This window comes from Pimephales promelas, chromosome 7 (assembly GCF_988280905.1).
Source record: "Pimephales promelas chromosome 7, fPimPro1.hap1.1, whole genome shotgun sequence".
Classification (NCBI taxonomy): domain Eukaryota; kingdom Metazoa; phylum Chordata; class Actinopteri; order Cypriniformes; family Leuciscidae; genus Pimephales; species Pimephales promelas.
Genome location: NC_142775.1, coordinates 39,734,045 through 39,748,852, shown reverse-complemented (window position 1 = coordinate 39,748,852; position 14,808 = coordinate 39,734,045). Strand labels below are relative to the sequence as shown.

The 14,808-nt window shown below is 32.8% G+C and overlaps 1 protein-coding gene across 2 annotated transcripts in view; it reads left to right on the top strand.

Moving 5' to 3' along the window:
• The window catches only part of rab3gap1 (RAB3 GTPase activating protein subunit 1), a 53,924-nt gene that overhangs the window by 15,165 nt on the left and 23,951 nt on the right, over nt 1–14,808 (top strand). For both annotated transcript variants that reach the window (XM_039683289.2, XM_039683288.2), the window contains exons 9-16: nt 3,553–3,634; nt 5,168–5,236; nt 8,942–9,015; nt 9,090–9,182; nt 9,453–9,622; nt 11,731–11,838; nt 13,147–13,319; nt 14,497–14,551. In XM_039683289.2, the coding sequence (XP_039539223.2) occupies nt 3,553–3,634; nt 5,168–5,236; nt 8,942–9,015; nt 9,090–9,182; nt 9,453–9,622; nt 11,731–11,838; nt 13,147–13,319; nt 14,497–14,551 (824 nt within the window). The remainder of the gene's footprint in view (nt 1–3,552; nt 3,635–5,167; nt 5,237–8,941; nt 9,016–9,089; nt 9,183–9,452; nt 9,623–11,730; nt 11,839–13,146; nt 13,320–14,496; nt 14,552–14,808) is intronic.

Sequence of the window (14,808 nt, the reverse complement as noted above, 5' to 3'; positions counted from 1 at the left end):
AGTTGATTGATATAAAGTCGCAATTGCATGTTATAAAGTCAGAATTGCAGAATTGCGAGATATAAAGTCAGAATTGATTGATATAAAGTCGCAATTGCATGTTATAAAGTCAGAATTGTGAGATATAAAGTCAGAATTGATTGATATAAAGTCGCAATTGCATGTTATAAAGTCAGAATTGTGTGATATAAAGTCAGAGTTGATTGATATAAAGTCGCAATTGCATGTTATAAAGTCAGAATTGTGAGATATAAAGTCAGAGTTGATTGATATAAAGTCGCAATTGCATGTTATAAAGTCAGAATTGTGAGATATAAAGTCAGAGTTGATTGATATAAAGTCGCAATTGCATGTTATAAAGTCAGAATTGCAGAATTGCGAGATATAAAGTCAGAATTGATTGATATAAAGTCGCAATTGCATGTTATAAAGTCAGAATTGCGAGATATAAAGTCAGAATTGATTGATATAAAGTCGCAATTGCATGTTATAAAGTCAGAATTGTGAGATATAAAGTCAGAATTGATTGATATAAAGTCGCAATTGCATGTTATAAAGTCAGAATTGTGAGATATAAAGTCAGAATTGATTGATATAAAGTCGCAATTGCATGTTATAAAGTCAGAATTGTGAGATATAAAGTCAGAATTGATTGATATAAAGTCGCAATTGCATGTTATAAAGTCAGAATTGTGTGATATAAAGTCAGAGTTGATTGATATAAAGTCGCAATTGCATGTTATAAAGTCAGAATTGTGAGATATAAAGTCAGAGTTGATTGATATAAAGTCGCAATTGCATGTTATAAAGTCAGAATTGCAGAATTGCGAGATATAAAGTCAGAATTGATGATATAAAGTCGCAATTGCATGTTATAAAGTCAGAATTGTGAGATATAAAGTCAGAGTTGATTGATATAAAGTCGCAATTGCATGTTATAAAGTCAGAATTGCAGAATTGCGAGATATAAAGTCAGAATTGATTGATATAAAGTCGCAATTGCATGTTATAAAGTCAGAATTGCGAGATATAAAGTCAGAATTGATTGATATAAAGTCGCAATTGCATGTTATAAAGTCAGAATTGTGAGATATAAAGTCAGAATTGATTGATATAAAGTCGCAATTGCATGTTATAAAGTCAGAATTGTGAGATATAAAGTCAGAATTGATTGATATAAAGTTGCAATTGCATGTTATAAAGTCAGAATTGCGAGATATAAAGTCAGAATTGATTGATATAAAGTCGCAATTGCATGTTATAAAGTCAGAATTGCGAGATATAAAGTCAGAATTGATTGATATAAAGTCGCAATTGCATGTTATAAAGTCAGAATTGTGAGATATAAAGTCAGAATTGATGATATAAAGTCGCAATTGCATGTTATAAAGTCAGAATTGTGAGATATAAAGTCAGAGTTGATTGATATAAAGTCGCAATTGCATGTTATAAAGTCAGAATTGCAGAATTGCGAGATATAAAGTCAGAATTGATTGATATAAAGTCGCAATTGCATGTTATAAAGTCAGAATTGTGAGATATAAAGTCAGAATTGATTGATATAAAGTCGCAATTGCATGTTATAAAGTCAGAATTGTGTGATATAAAGTCAGAGTTGATTGATATAAAGTCGCAATTGCATGTTATAAAGTCAGAATTGTGAGATATAAAGTCAGAGTTGATTGATATAAAGTCGCAATTGCATGTTATAAAGTCAGAATTGCAGAATTGCGAGATATAAAGTCAGAATTGATTGATATAAAGTCGCAATTGCATGTTATAAAGTCAGAATTGCGAGATATAAAGTCAGAATTGATTGATATAAAGTCGCAATTGCATGTTATAAAGTCAGAATTGTGAGATATAAAGTCAGAATTGATTGATATAAAGTCGCAATTGCATGTTATAAAGTCAGAATTGTGAGATATAAAGTCAGAATTGATTGATATAAAGTTGCAATTGCATGTTATAAAGTCAGAATTGCGAGATATAAAGTCAGAATTGATTGATATAAAGTCGCAATTGCATGTTATAAAGTCAGAATTGTGAGATATAAAGTCAGAATTGATTGATATAAAGTTGCAATTGCATGTTATAAAGTCAGAATTGTGAGATATAAAGTCAGAATTGATTGATATAAAGTCGCAATTGCATGTTATAAAGTCAGAATTGTGAGATATAAAGTCAGAATTGATTGATATAAAGTCAGAATTACGAGATATAAAGTCAGAATTGATTGATATAAAGTCGCAATTGCATGTTATAAAGTCAGAATTGTGAGATATAAAGTCAGAATTGATTGATATAAAGTCAGAATTGATTGATATAAAGTCAGAATTACAAGATATAAAGTCAGAATTGATTGATATAAAGTCAGAATCGCAGAATTGCGACATATAAAGTCAGAATTGATTGATATAAAGTCGCAATTGCATGTTGTAAAGTCCGAATTGTGAGATAATAGATTAACTATTCTGAAGGGAAAAAAGTTAGTCTTTTTTTTTTCCTTAGAATTGGCCTGATAACTCACAATTGCGAGTTTATATCTTACAATTCTGAGTAAAGATGTCAGAATTTTGAGATATAAACATTTGCAATTATGTGATTATAAAGTCAGAATTGCGAAATGTAAACTTGCAATTGTAAGAAAAAAAGTCTCAATTCTGTCTTTTTTTTTCTTCTCATAATTGCAACTTTATATCTCGCAATTGCGACTTTATCTGTCAGAATTGCAACTGTTATATAAGTTATATAGCTAAGTTATATAAGTTTATGAACATTATTTTATATAAAATATATATGTTATGAGACAAGTTGAACTCAAAAACGACTAGCCATCAATATAAATAAGTTGTGTTCCAAATTTGAGGATGCTATCTTAAAAAATGAGCTGTCAGTAAGATTTAGTTTGGGCGCAGTACCATTTTTGTCCAAAATCGTATGCGTATCTAGTGCAAAAAACGATTTTTTATGGAAATAGTGGTGTAATAGTAAAATTACAATAAAAAGACACACCTGTGCCGAATTTTACGCGGTTCGCATTAACACAGGCAAAGTGATAAAATAAAAATAAAAACTGAAAAGGCCAAAAATGTCCCTATTAAGGCGGCATAACATCTTCAGTCATTTTCCTTCTCCAGTAAATATATCTTGATTTAAGAATGTTTAGATATTTGTGCTGGAAAACAAGAACATCGAAGCTGTGTTGCTTGATTTGACCTGTTATTTTATATTTATTATTATTTTGCAGAATGTTTCCTAGGGAGTATGGAAATTTTTATTTGATACATTGGAGAAACTTTTGCTGTTGCCATGGAGTCGCATGCGTGTCGATCAGAACATCTCTGTCAATATTACATTTACTCGGTGGATTGGGTGCGCTGTGAGTGTTTACCTCTGTATTAAGGAGATGTTTACACAGGCAGATGATAATATTCTACGTATATCCTGAGTTGATTAATTTCACTGCTCTATATTACTTTGATCATAAGCTAAAATGAAAGTCAAAGTTAATATAAAATGAAAAGGTGTGTGTGTGTGTGTTTTTTTTAGACTTTGATGCGCTTCTCACTGGAGAGGTGGGCGGCGTGGAGTTTGGCAAACTTCCTTTTGGAGCGTGTGAAGATCCCATCAGGTGCGTTTGTGCTCAATGTCACGGCGGTAGTTAATGTTCAGAGATCATTTCTTAATACCAAACTGCATTAAAACATCATTAAAGGGAAATCTGAATAAATAGATAATTATATAGGTTAATAATCCGACTTAATGCATCAGTGAGTGGTATTGACTGAAAGGGAAAAGTATTTTTCGGCAACGTGAGATTATATTCATGACAACTACGCACGTTTTTCCCAAATTCTCACTACTGTAATGCAATAAAACAAATATACTTATGTTCTATATATATATATATATATATATATATATTAGGGCTGTGCAAAGATTAATTGCGATTAATCGCATCCAAAATAGAAGTTTGTGTTTACATAAGATATGTGTGTGTGCTCTGTATAATTATTTTGTATATATAAATACATATGCATGCATTTATATATTTAAGAATTATTTGCATGTAAATCCTATATATAAATACATAATCTATATTATGTATAAATATTTTATATATAAATAACACATTTTCTTAAATATATACATGCATGTGTGTGTTTTTATATATACAAAATAATTATACACAGCACACACACATATATTATGTAAACACAAACTTTTATTTTGGATGCGATTAATCACAATTAATCTTTGCACAGCCCTAATATATATATATATAGAAAGAAACAATATGTATTGTGAAAAGTGCTATACAAATAAATGTGATTTTTTTAAAGTCTGCATCTATTTGATCAATAATACAGTAAAAAATGTGAAATATTAAAATTTAAAAAACAGTTTTTTACAAGGATCGTGTGACACTGAAGACTGGAGTAATGATGCTGTAAATTCAGCTTTGATCACAGGAATAAATTACACTTTCATATATGTTCACACAGAAAACACTTATTTTAAATTCTAATAATATTTCACAATATTACTCTTTTTACTGTATTTCTTATTAAATAAATGCAGCTTTGGTGAGCACTTTAAATGACTTCTTACCAACCCCAAAACATTTAGTTAATCAAAAATACAGTAATATTTTCAGAAAAAAAAATCTAGCATAAAAATCATAAATAATAATTCAGTACACCAAATAATATCATGATCTGTAATTCTACAGATATACTTTGCGCATGTCGGTAATTTAGGTTAAAGGTGCGTTAGTAACATTTCAATGTTTTGATTGTATGTAGGTCATTTCTTAACTCATTCTCACATATAGACATGTGTGTGGTGTGTCGTCCAGTAGGTGGCACTGACCCCAAACTCCTCATGGACTGTCAATAACCATTACATCACTTCCTTTCAGAACATCAAAGCATTGCCAGACAAGCAAGTCAGACAGACAGGCGCACAATCACATAGTCAAAATGAATTTAAAGTTGGTTTCTGTCAGAAATCGAAGGATAGTGATGCTGAAATGTGAATAATACAGTGTCCCCGGGTCATTCAGGTCGGATCCTATAAGAAGAATCGTTTGAAATGTTTATTTCTTGCTGACTGATGAATAAATAGTGAAGTGATCAGTAAATCAAATCACTGTGTTTTTCAGTGAGCTGCATCTCGCAACAACGTGGCCGAACCTGACGGAGGGAATCGTTGTGGACAATGATGTTTATTCGTGAGTGTTTGCCAAGTTTCCACCAAACACACACTGCTTTTATGCACCAAAACTGACATTTTGTGCACGGTGGATGATGAAAATAGAACAGCGATGTAATCGTTTTTTATAACGCTCAGTAATTCATGAATATGCATGATGCACGAAAACAACTCAAGCTGATGTCAGTGCCAGATCCATGTTTCGTCACCTCGTAAAGAACCTGTTACCCATAATAATTTTTCACAGCTCAGGAGAAGAAGAGGGGGAGCGTGCATCGCCTTAAAAACACCCTAGCCAAAATTGATTCACGCCGCATTATTTTACGCCTTTTAGTTTAGTGATGAAGTGCTGCTCGGTGAGCCGTAGCATCACATTAACACTTTGTGCTGTTTTCTCAAGTCTCATTCGGTGTGTGGGCATGTGCTGATGAACTCTTACTTCTGGAGTACAGAGAGAGTTTTTTCATATGATTTTGGACAAACATTCAGAAGTGCGCTCGAGCACTCTTATTTCACACGCTCGTGAAACGCCGCAATCGCATGGCTTTTCAACAGATTTTGAAGCATTAGCAGTCATCGTTCATTTAGTTATTGGTTACGATGGCATCAGCACTCAACGCTTCTCGATGGGAAGAGAAAATGACGTTCTTCCTCAGTATTTTTGTCTCGTTTTCAATCCAGTACAAATATCTAAACATTCTTAAATCAAGATTAAGGATGCACCGATATTAAAAACTTTGGCCGATAACCGATAATTCAAGCCGATAACCGATATATTGGCAGATAAATCGAAATCCAAGTTTTTATAACATTTTTGAGAGCCTGATTAAAAAAATTAAGTCCCAACAAGAATTTGTTATTGTTTTTAGCATAAACTCACTTAATTTTACACATTTTTCAAAAAACGACTTAATATCTTCAGTCATTTTGCCTGTCAAGTGAATATATCTTGATTTAATTTAAGTTTAAGATTGTCTTTTTTCCAGTACAAAGATCTAAACATTCTTAAACCAAGTTTAAGGATGCACCGATATTAAAATCTTTGGCCGATAACCGATAATTCAAGCCGATAACCGATATATTGGCCGATAAATCGAAATCCAAGTTTTTTCCCTCAGCATTTTTGTCTTGTTTTCCAATAAAAATATTTAAACATAAGTGACTTTATGCTTAAAACAAGAACAAATATGCCAATGGAGTCAATTAAATTAAGTTTATTATATTTTTCTGACCCCATTGGTAGATATTTGTTCTTGTTTTTAGCAAAAACTGGCTTAATTTTACACATTTTTCGGAAAACAAGACTTAATATCTTCAGTCATTTTGTCTGTCAAAGTGAATGTATCTTGATTTAAGTTTGAAATTGTCTCGTTTCCAGTACAAATATCTAAACATTCTTAAATCAAAATTAGGGATGCACCGATATTAAAATCTTTGGCCGATAACCGATAATTCAAGCCGATAACCGATATATTGGCCGATAAATCGAAATCCAAGTTTTTTTCCCTCAGCATTTTTGTCTTGTTTTCCAATAAAAATATTTAAACATAAATGACTTTATGCTTAAAACAAGAACAAATATGCCAATGGAGTCAATTAAATTAAGTTTATTATATTTTTCTGACCACATCGGTAGATATTTCTTCTTGTTTTTAGCAAAAACTCACTTAATTTTACACATTTTTCAGAAAACAAGACTTAATATCTTCAGTCATTTTGCCTGTCAAGTGAATGTATCTTGATTTAAGTTTAAGATTGTCTTGTTTCCAGTACAAATATCTAAACATTCTTAAATCAAGATTAAGGATGCACCGATATTAAAATCTTTGGCCGATAACCAATAATTCAAGCCGATAACCGATAATTGGCCGATAAATCGAAATCCAAGTTTTTTCCCTCAGCATTTTTGTCTTGTTTTCCAATAAAAATATTTAAACATAAATGACTTTATGCTTAAAACAAGAACAAATATGCCAATGGGGTCAATTAAATTAAGTTTATTATATTTTTCTGACCCCATCGGTAGATATTTGTTCTTGTTTTTAGCAAAAACTCACTTAATTTTACACATTTTTCAGAAAACGACTTAATATCTTCAGTCATTTTGCCTGTCAAGTGAATGTATCTTGATTTAAGTTTAAGATTGTCTTGTTTCCAGTACAAAGATCTAAACATTCTTAAATCAAAATTAGGGATGCACCGATATTAAAATCTTTGGGCGATAACCGATAATTCAAGCCGATAACCGATATATTGGCCGATAAATCAAAATCCAAGTTTTTTCCCTCAGCATTTTTGTCTTGTTTTCCAATAAAAATATTTAAATATAAGTGACTTTATGCTTAAAACAAGAACAAATATGCCAATGGAGTCAATTAAATTAAGTTTATTATATTTTTCTGACCCCATCGGTAGATATTTGTTCTTGTTTTTAGCAAAAACTCACTTAATTTCACACATTTTTCAGATAACGACTTAATATCTTCAGTAATTTTGCCTGTCAAGTGAATGTATCTTGATTTAAGTTTAAGATTGTCTTGTTTCCAGTACAAATATCTAAACATTCTTAAATCAAGATTAAGGATGCACCGATATTAAAATCTTTGGCCGATAACCGATAATTCAAGCCGATAACCGATATATTGGCCGATAAATCGAAATCCAAGTTTTTTCCCTCAGCATTTTTGTCTTGTTTTCCAATAAAAATATTTGAACATAAGTGACTTTATGCTTAAAACAAGAACAAATATCTGCCAATGGAGTCAATTAAATTAAGTTTATTTTTCTGACCCCATTGGGAGATATTTGTTCTTGTTTTTAGCAAAAACTGACTTAATTTTACAAATTTTTCAGAAAACGACTTAGCATCTTCAGTCATTTTGCCTGTCAAGTGAATGCATCTTGATTTAAGTTTGAAATTGTCTCGTTTCCAGTACAAATATCTAAACATTCTTAAATCAAAATTAGGGATGCACCGATATTAAAATCTTTGGCCGATAACCGATAATTCAAGCCGATAACCGATATATTGGCCGATAAATCGAAATCCAAGTTTTTTTTCCCTCAGCATTTTTGTCTTGTTTTCCAATAAAAATATTTAAATATAAGTGACTTTATGCTTAAAACAAGAACAAATATGCCAATGGAGTCAATTAAATGAAGTTTATTTTTCTGACCCCATTGGCAGATATTTTTTCTTGTTTTTAGCAAAAACTCACTTAATTTCACACATTTTTCAGATAACGACTTAATATCTTCAGTCATTTTGCCTGTCAAGTGAATGTATCTTGATTTAAGTTTAAGATTGTCTCGTTTCCAGTACAAATATCTAAACATTCTTAAATCAAGATTAAGCATGCATCGATATTAAAAACTTTGGCCGATAACCGATAATTCAAGCCGATAACCGATATATTGGCGATAAATCGAAATCCCAAGTATTATTTATATTTTGGTGCTGTGCAAAATTATCTGTTTAATATGGTGTGTTTTAAATTAATGTGTAATATTCTAGTGGTTATTTATTTCATTGTTCATTGGAATATTAGATTTTATGAATATGTTTTATTATAACATATCCATATACGGAGATGTTTTTATTTTTTATTTTTTTTTATTTGTATTGTTGTTTATTATATATGTGGGCAACTGTGACAAAGAATTTCCCCTTGGGGATTAATAAAGTATTACTTACTTACTTACGTGTGTGTTTCTGCTCTCACAGCGATCTGGATCCACTTCAAGCGCCTCACTGGTCTGTTCGAGTGCGGAAAGCAGACAACCCGCAGTGTTTGCTGGGTAAGCGCGGCCGCTTACACATAAACACGCAGAGCGAGAGGATAGTTGAGCCTGACGTTTGTCTTGATCCTCAGGTGAATTTCTCATGGAGTTCTTCAAACTTTGCTGTCGGAAGGAAACCACCGAGGAGATTCTGGGGAGAAACTCGGTTGAAGAGGAAGGGAAAGGTCATTTCCTTTTAGATATTAATTAACCACATATGTCTGCACGAGCTGAAAATCTCATTAAGCATCTACTTGAGACACATTTCACTGGTTTTAGGGTTTTGGTTTTTATCTAAATGGTAAAGACAATGATTGTTTAAGATTTTTACAGCGAGCGTTAAATTGAATCAGTTTCTAACAGCGGCTGCTCAACTCTCATCACTTTATATATGATGTGTTTTTTGTGCATCGTTTGATTGACTGACTCCTCCCACCTCTGTGATGTTTCCATAGAGAACAGTGACATCACTCAAGCCTTGTCCAAACTGACGGAGCCGGCCGCTGTTCCCATCCACAAGCTGTCCGTCTCCAACATGGTCCACAGCGCACGCAAGCGCATACGGCGGCACAAGCGCGTCGAGGAGTCGCCTCTTAACAACGACGTGCTGAACTCCATCCTGCTGGTGAGGAGCTGTTAAAACAGAGAGCATGCTGGGTATTTACATGTGTCTGATTAGTGTGAGGAAGTGGATGATGATGGTGATGTATTGATCAGAAGCCGACTAGTGCTGGGCAAAATTAAAAGTTTGTGTTTACATAATGTGTGTATAATTATTTTGTACATATAAATAGACACCCATGCATGGATATACAGGTGAAAAAAGATTTATTTCAATAATTCATCTTAAAAGGTGAAACTAATATATTATATATAGACTCATTACATGCAAAGTGAGATATTTTAAACCTTTATTTGTTATAATTTTGAAGATTATGGCTTACAGCTTATGAAAACCCAGAATTCAAAATTAGAATATTGTGAAAAATTTTCATATCTGTAAATCATAATCATCAAAATTATAGCAAATAAAGGCTTGAAATATCTCACTTTGCATGTAATGAGTCTATACAATATATTAGTTTCACCTTTTAAGTTCAATTTTAAGACATATTTGCATGTATGTATATATATATATATATTTATGCATAATTTATTTTGTATATAAATGACACATTTTCCTAAATATATACATACACGTCTGTGTTTTTATATAATACATTATATATATATATATATATATATATATATATATATATATATATATATATATATATAATGCACACATATGCTTGTATATATTTCAGAAATATTTTCATGAATATACTATATATAGATTTATATATCATTTATATTATATATAAATATAAATATTTTATATATAAATAATATTTTTTTTAAATATACATGCATGTGTGTGTATTTTCATATATATATATATATATATATATATATATATATATACACACACAAAATATTTATACACAGTAAGTGCACCCACATATATTATGAAAACAAAAACTTTTATTTTGGATGCGATTAATCGTTTGACAGCCCTAGTTTATATATACAAAATAATTATACACAGTACACACACATATATTATGTAAACACAAACTGCGATTAATCGCTTCCCAGCACTAGTAATAATATATTATGTAATATAATAAAATGAATATATAATATAATCTATAATTCTTTACTGTGGGCTTCAGCTTGTGTAAGTTGGCACCGCTGTATTGCAGGTGGCACCTGTAAGCGCTGATGTTGCACATTCCTGCTTAATTAGCCTAAACGAGACTGATGTTTAATTCAGAAGTCACGTTGGCTGTTTGATTCGCATTAAAACATGCCAGATGATTTGTGCAGGTTATTTGCATATTTAGCAATTTGGCGTGTCTGCACCGGACCAAACTAAATTACTCTCATCGCAATCATTGCAAATATCATGAATTGATTGATATGATTAGTTATGTGTAAATCACTTCTGACTGTATCGGCTTATCTGCGGCCATATGTGTATACTATATATATATATATATTTATATATAGTCCTGGACAGAATTATTGGCACCCTTGGTAAATATGAAAGAAAAATCGGCATCGTTAATCCTGACAATGCTGATTTTTGACTTTTCATTAAAACATTATATGTATACATTTTATTACAAATATGTTTTCAAAAAATAAACGTATAACATTCTGTAGCCTTGTTTGAACTTATTGAATAGAATTAGACTTCTAGAATGTTATTTCAAGTGCAAAAAATAATATTTTTAATTTAGTAGTTTTTCCTATCATAGCCTACAGATGTCTTCGGAAACTAATTTTCCTCGATTTATTGAAGCCTATATATAAACAGCCATCTATATATCTATGCTGAATATCTCTATGATTCGTTAAATCTTAGTTTAGTTGATTGGGACTTCTTAATTATTGCCCTGATGGTAGAAATCAGGATTGCTCTACCTATTTTCTTACAGACACTTTCTATTTTGTATAAGAACTATATTCTTTACTCATTGTAATGGATGATTAAGGGAATTTGGCCTTTGTGTTTCCTCATAATTATACTCTTGGGGAAGTTTCATTTCAATGTTCCTAATCATCCTGGTGTAATAAAAATTGTAAATATGAAGGGAAATATATACTAGACATTTCTTATTATTATAAATTTTGAAACCAGTTTTGCTGAGACATCTAAAATGTGTGTTTTTTGTGTGTGTCCATCAGTATCTTTTCCCAGATGCAGCTTTGGATAAAACAGACAGTAGTGATGTTAAATCCACACAGCCCAGCCCAGGGGGAAAGACTGAGCCGGACAAAGACTCGGAAGATTACGTGAGTCTGAACACAGAATCGTTGAGATGAGATGATTCAGATGTAGAGATTTTTTTTTGTTTCAAATAGAGATCACGATTCTGAACAGACGTCTAAACACAATAACGGCATTTATTCGAGATTCTGACAAAATGTTCATATTTAAATAAAAAAATAATTAATTTGATTTAATCCTTATTTTTTTAATTGGTTTGAATGAATGAATGTCTCACTCATAAATAGTTTCATTACTGGATAACTCAGTGTTTTTGAATGAATGATTCAATGACTCGTTTTTAACAGTCACTTGTCGCCACCTACTGGTGTAACAATGTAATTGACACAATCTTTATTTGAAGTTACTTTCAAAATACTCAATTTTGATCGCTAACTATAAACTTTTATCCCAGTACTTCTGTGATAATATGAATTATTGTAATACAGAAATGATAATACTGTGTGTGTGTTTGAAAAGATTCATATCTATACATGACAACGGCTCTCTCTGGCTCCGAACGCAGATTCGTTCGCTGTGATTGTGCTTGTCAAAGGTTTAAAGGAGTAGTTCACTTTTAAAAAACTTTTTGCTGATTATTTACTCACCCCCATGTCATCCAAGATGTCCACGTCTTTCTTTCTTCAGTTGAAAAGAAATTAAGGTTTTTGATGAAAATATTTCAGGATTTTTCTCCATATAATGGACTTCAATGGGGACCAAATGGTTCAAGGTCCAAATAAGAGTTTCAGTGCAGCTTCAAAGGGCTTTAAACGACACCAGACGATGAATAAGGACCCTTTGAGTTATGACTAAAAAAAAGATTCGTTCATTTTGATGAACGAGTTCGAACAGGAGAGTCACGAACGCTTATCACAGAATAGAGCAAGGCGAGCATTTGAGCTTATAAAACTTAAAAAAAATTTTTTTTTTTTAAATGAGTGATCGTTTCGCTTGATAAGACTCTTATTCATCATCTGGTGTCGCTTAAAGCCCTTTGAAGCTGCACTGAAACTCTCATTTGGACCTTGAACCGTTTGGTCCCCATTGAAGTCCATTATATGGAGAAAATCCTGGAATGTTTTCATCAAAAACCTTAATTTCTTTTCCACTGAAGAAAGAAAGACATGGACATCTTGGATGACATGGGGGTGAGTAAATTATCTTTTTTTTTTTAAAAGTGAACTACTCCTTTAATAGGCAGAGTCGAATCATTGTCATTTAGAAATAAGATCACGTGTGTATTTGCATCGAGATTACGATCTTTTAACGCTCTCCTGTGCAGTAAATCTGAAGTGTTCACAGAAGCGTTGACTGTGTTTCCCTGTGAACAGCATCTCTATAATCAGCTGAAATCGGCTCCGTGCGACAGTCTGACGTACCGTCTGGCCTTGTGCATGTGTGTGGTGAACTTCCATCATGGAGGAGTGCGTACCGTCGCTCACCTGTGGCAGGAGTTCGTGTTGGAGATGCGCTACCGCTGGGAAAACAACTGTCTGATCTATGGGTAAGAGAACCATAACTATATGTCCTGTTAGAAGCAATTGACGTATTTTTTCCAAGTTTGCTCTGCCTGGTAAACACTTTTTTTCACCTTTCAATTTTGATATTTTTAGGTCAAACCGTTCTTGTCTATCAGTCATACACTGGAGGTCTATGGTCACCACCTCAAAGAGCATGCACAGAGCATGACTCGTAAATGTTAGTACGCATTGATGGCCTAAGACACGAAACGAGCGGTTTGTGTGAGAAAACGAACATTATTTATTGTAATCACAGTCACGTCCAAGTGATCTGAGGTCGCGGGCACTTTTGTGGCTAAAACAAACGATATTATTACTGTTCGTTTTCGCACACAAACCGCTCGTTTCGTGTCTTAGGCCATCAATGAGTACTTACATTTACGAGTCATTAAATCATGTTTAATTTAGACTTCTCTGTGCATGCTCTTTGAGGTGGTGACCATAGACCTCCATTATATGAACGGTTTGACCTAAAAATACCTACATCTTGGATACCCTTGAGGTTTAGCTAAAACATACCAAAAATTAATTTCAAGCATTTCAAGCACTGCAGTTATGCATTAACCAACTGTGCCTGTGTGGATGATAACACAAAAGACCATTTTGCAAACATAAACAAACAAATAAATCTCACAAGAGAGCATGCTGGGACCCCCAAATGTTCAAACCAAAACTACACATTTGGATCCGTTTAACCCCTTGATATTTGTACTACACTTGAAAACAAGACAGAAATTCTGAGTAAGATCATTTTTTGCAGTGGAAATAGTTTAGAATGATAATGAATATGAAGTCGATTGATTCGTGACACGCACAAGGACTCTGGTTCGAGTCTGTTTTCTTGTCTGCACGCGACATCTAAATGAATGCAAAAAGCCCAGAAATGATCTCAGTGGAGGTGATGAATTGTGGCAGTGCTGTAATGTTGTTGTACTCCGTGCCTGCTGGGAAAGAGCTGCAGGCGTCCGGATCATTGATAACATTGGCGGAGAAACAATAACGCAGTGTGTCGCGGTTCCTCCGCTGTCCCTGCGGTCCTTCATCTCCTCATGTCATTGTGTGCAAATGAGCGAAGCCTTTGAATCCGTGCGGCTCTGTTCACCTCAGGGCTGTTGTGCTGTGGCCTGATGGGAGACTATATTGATCTGTGTTGTGTTTCAGACTGGCGAGTGGCCCTCCTGATCTCAGGTGTTGTCTTCTTCATCAGAAACTGCAGGTGAATCCTCATGTGTTCACACTTGAAGTTAAAATTATACAATTTTAGTAGGGCTGGGTAATAAATATCGATTTCTCGATATTAATCGATTCTCATTTTTATGAACCGATATCGATTCTTAAATCTCAAGAATCGATTAGTCATCCTGTTTCATTTGAATGAATGGAGCATTGTCTCGCGGCTGCGCGCATCCAAAAAAAAATCGCAATAATCTTTGTCTTTGGTTACTATTGATATGAAACAAAGTCTCAATTTTC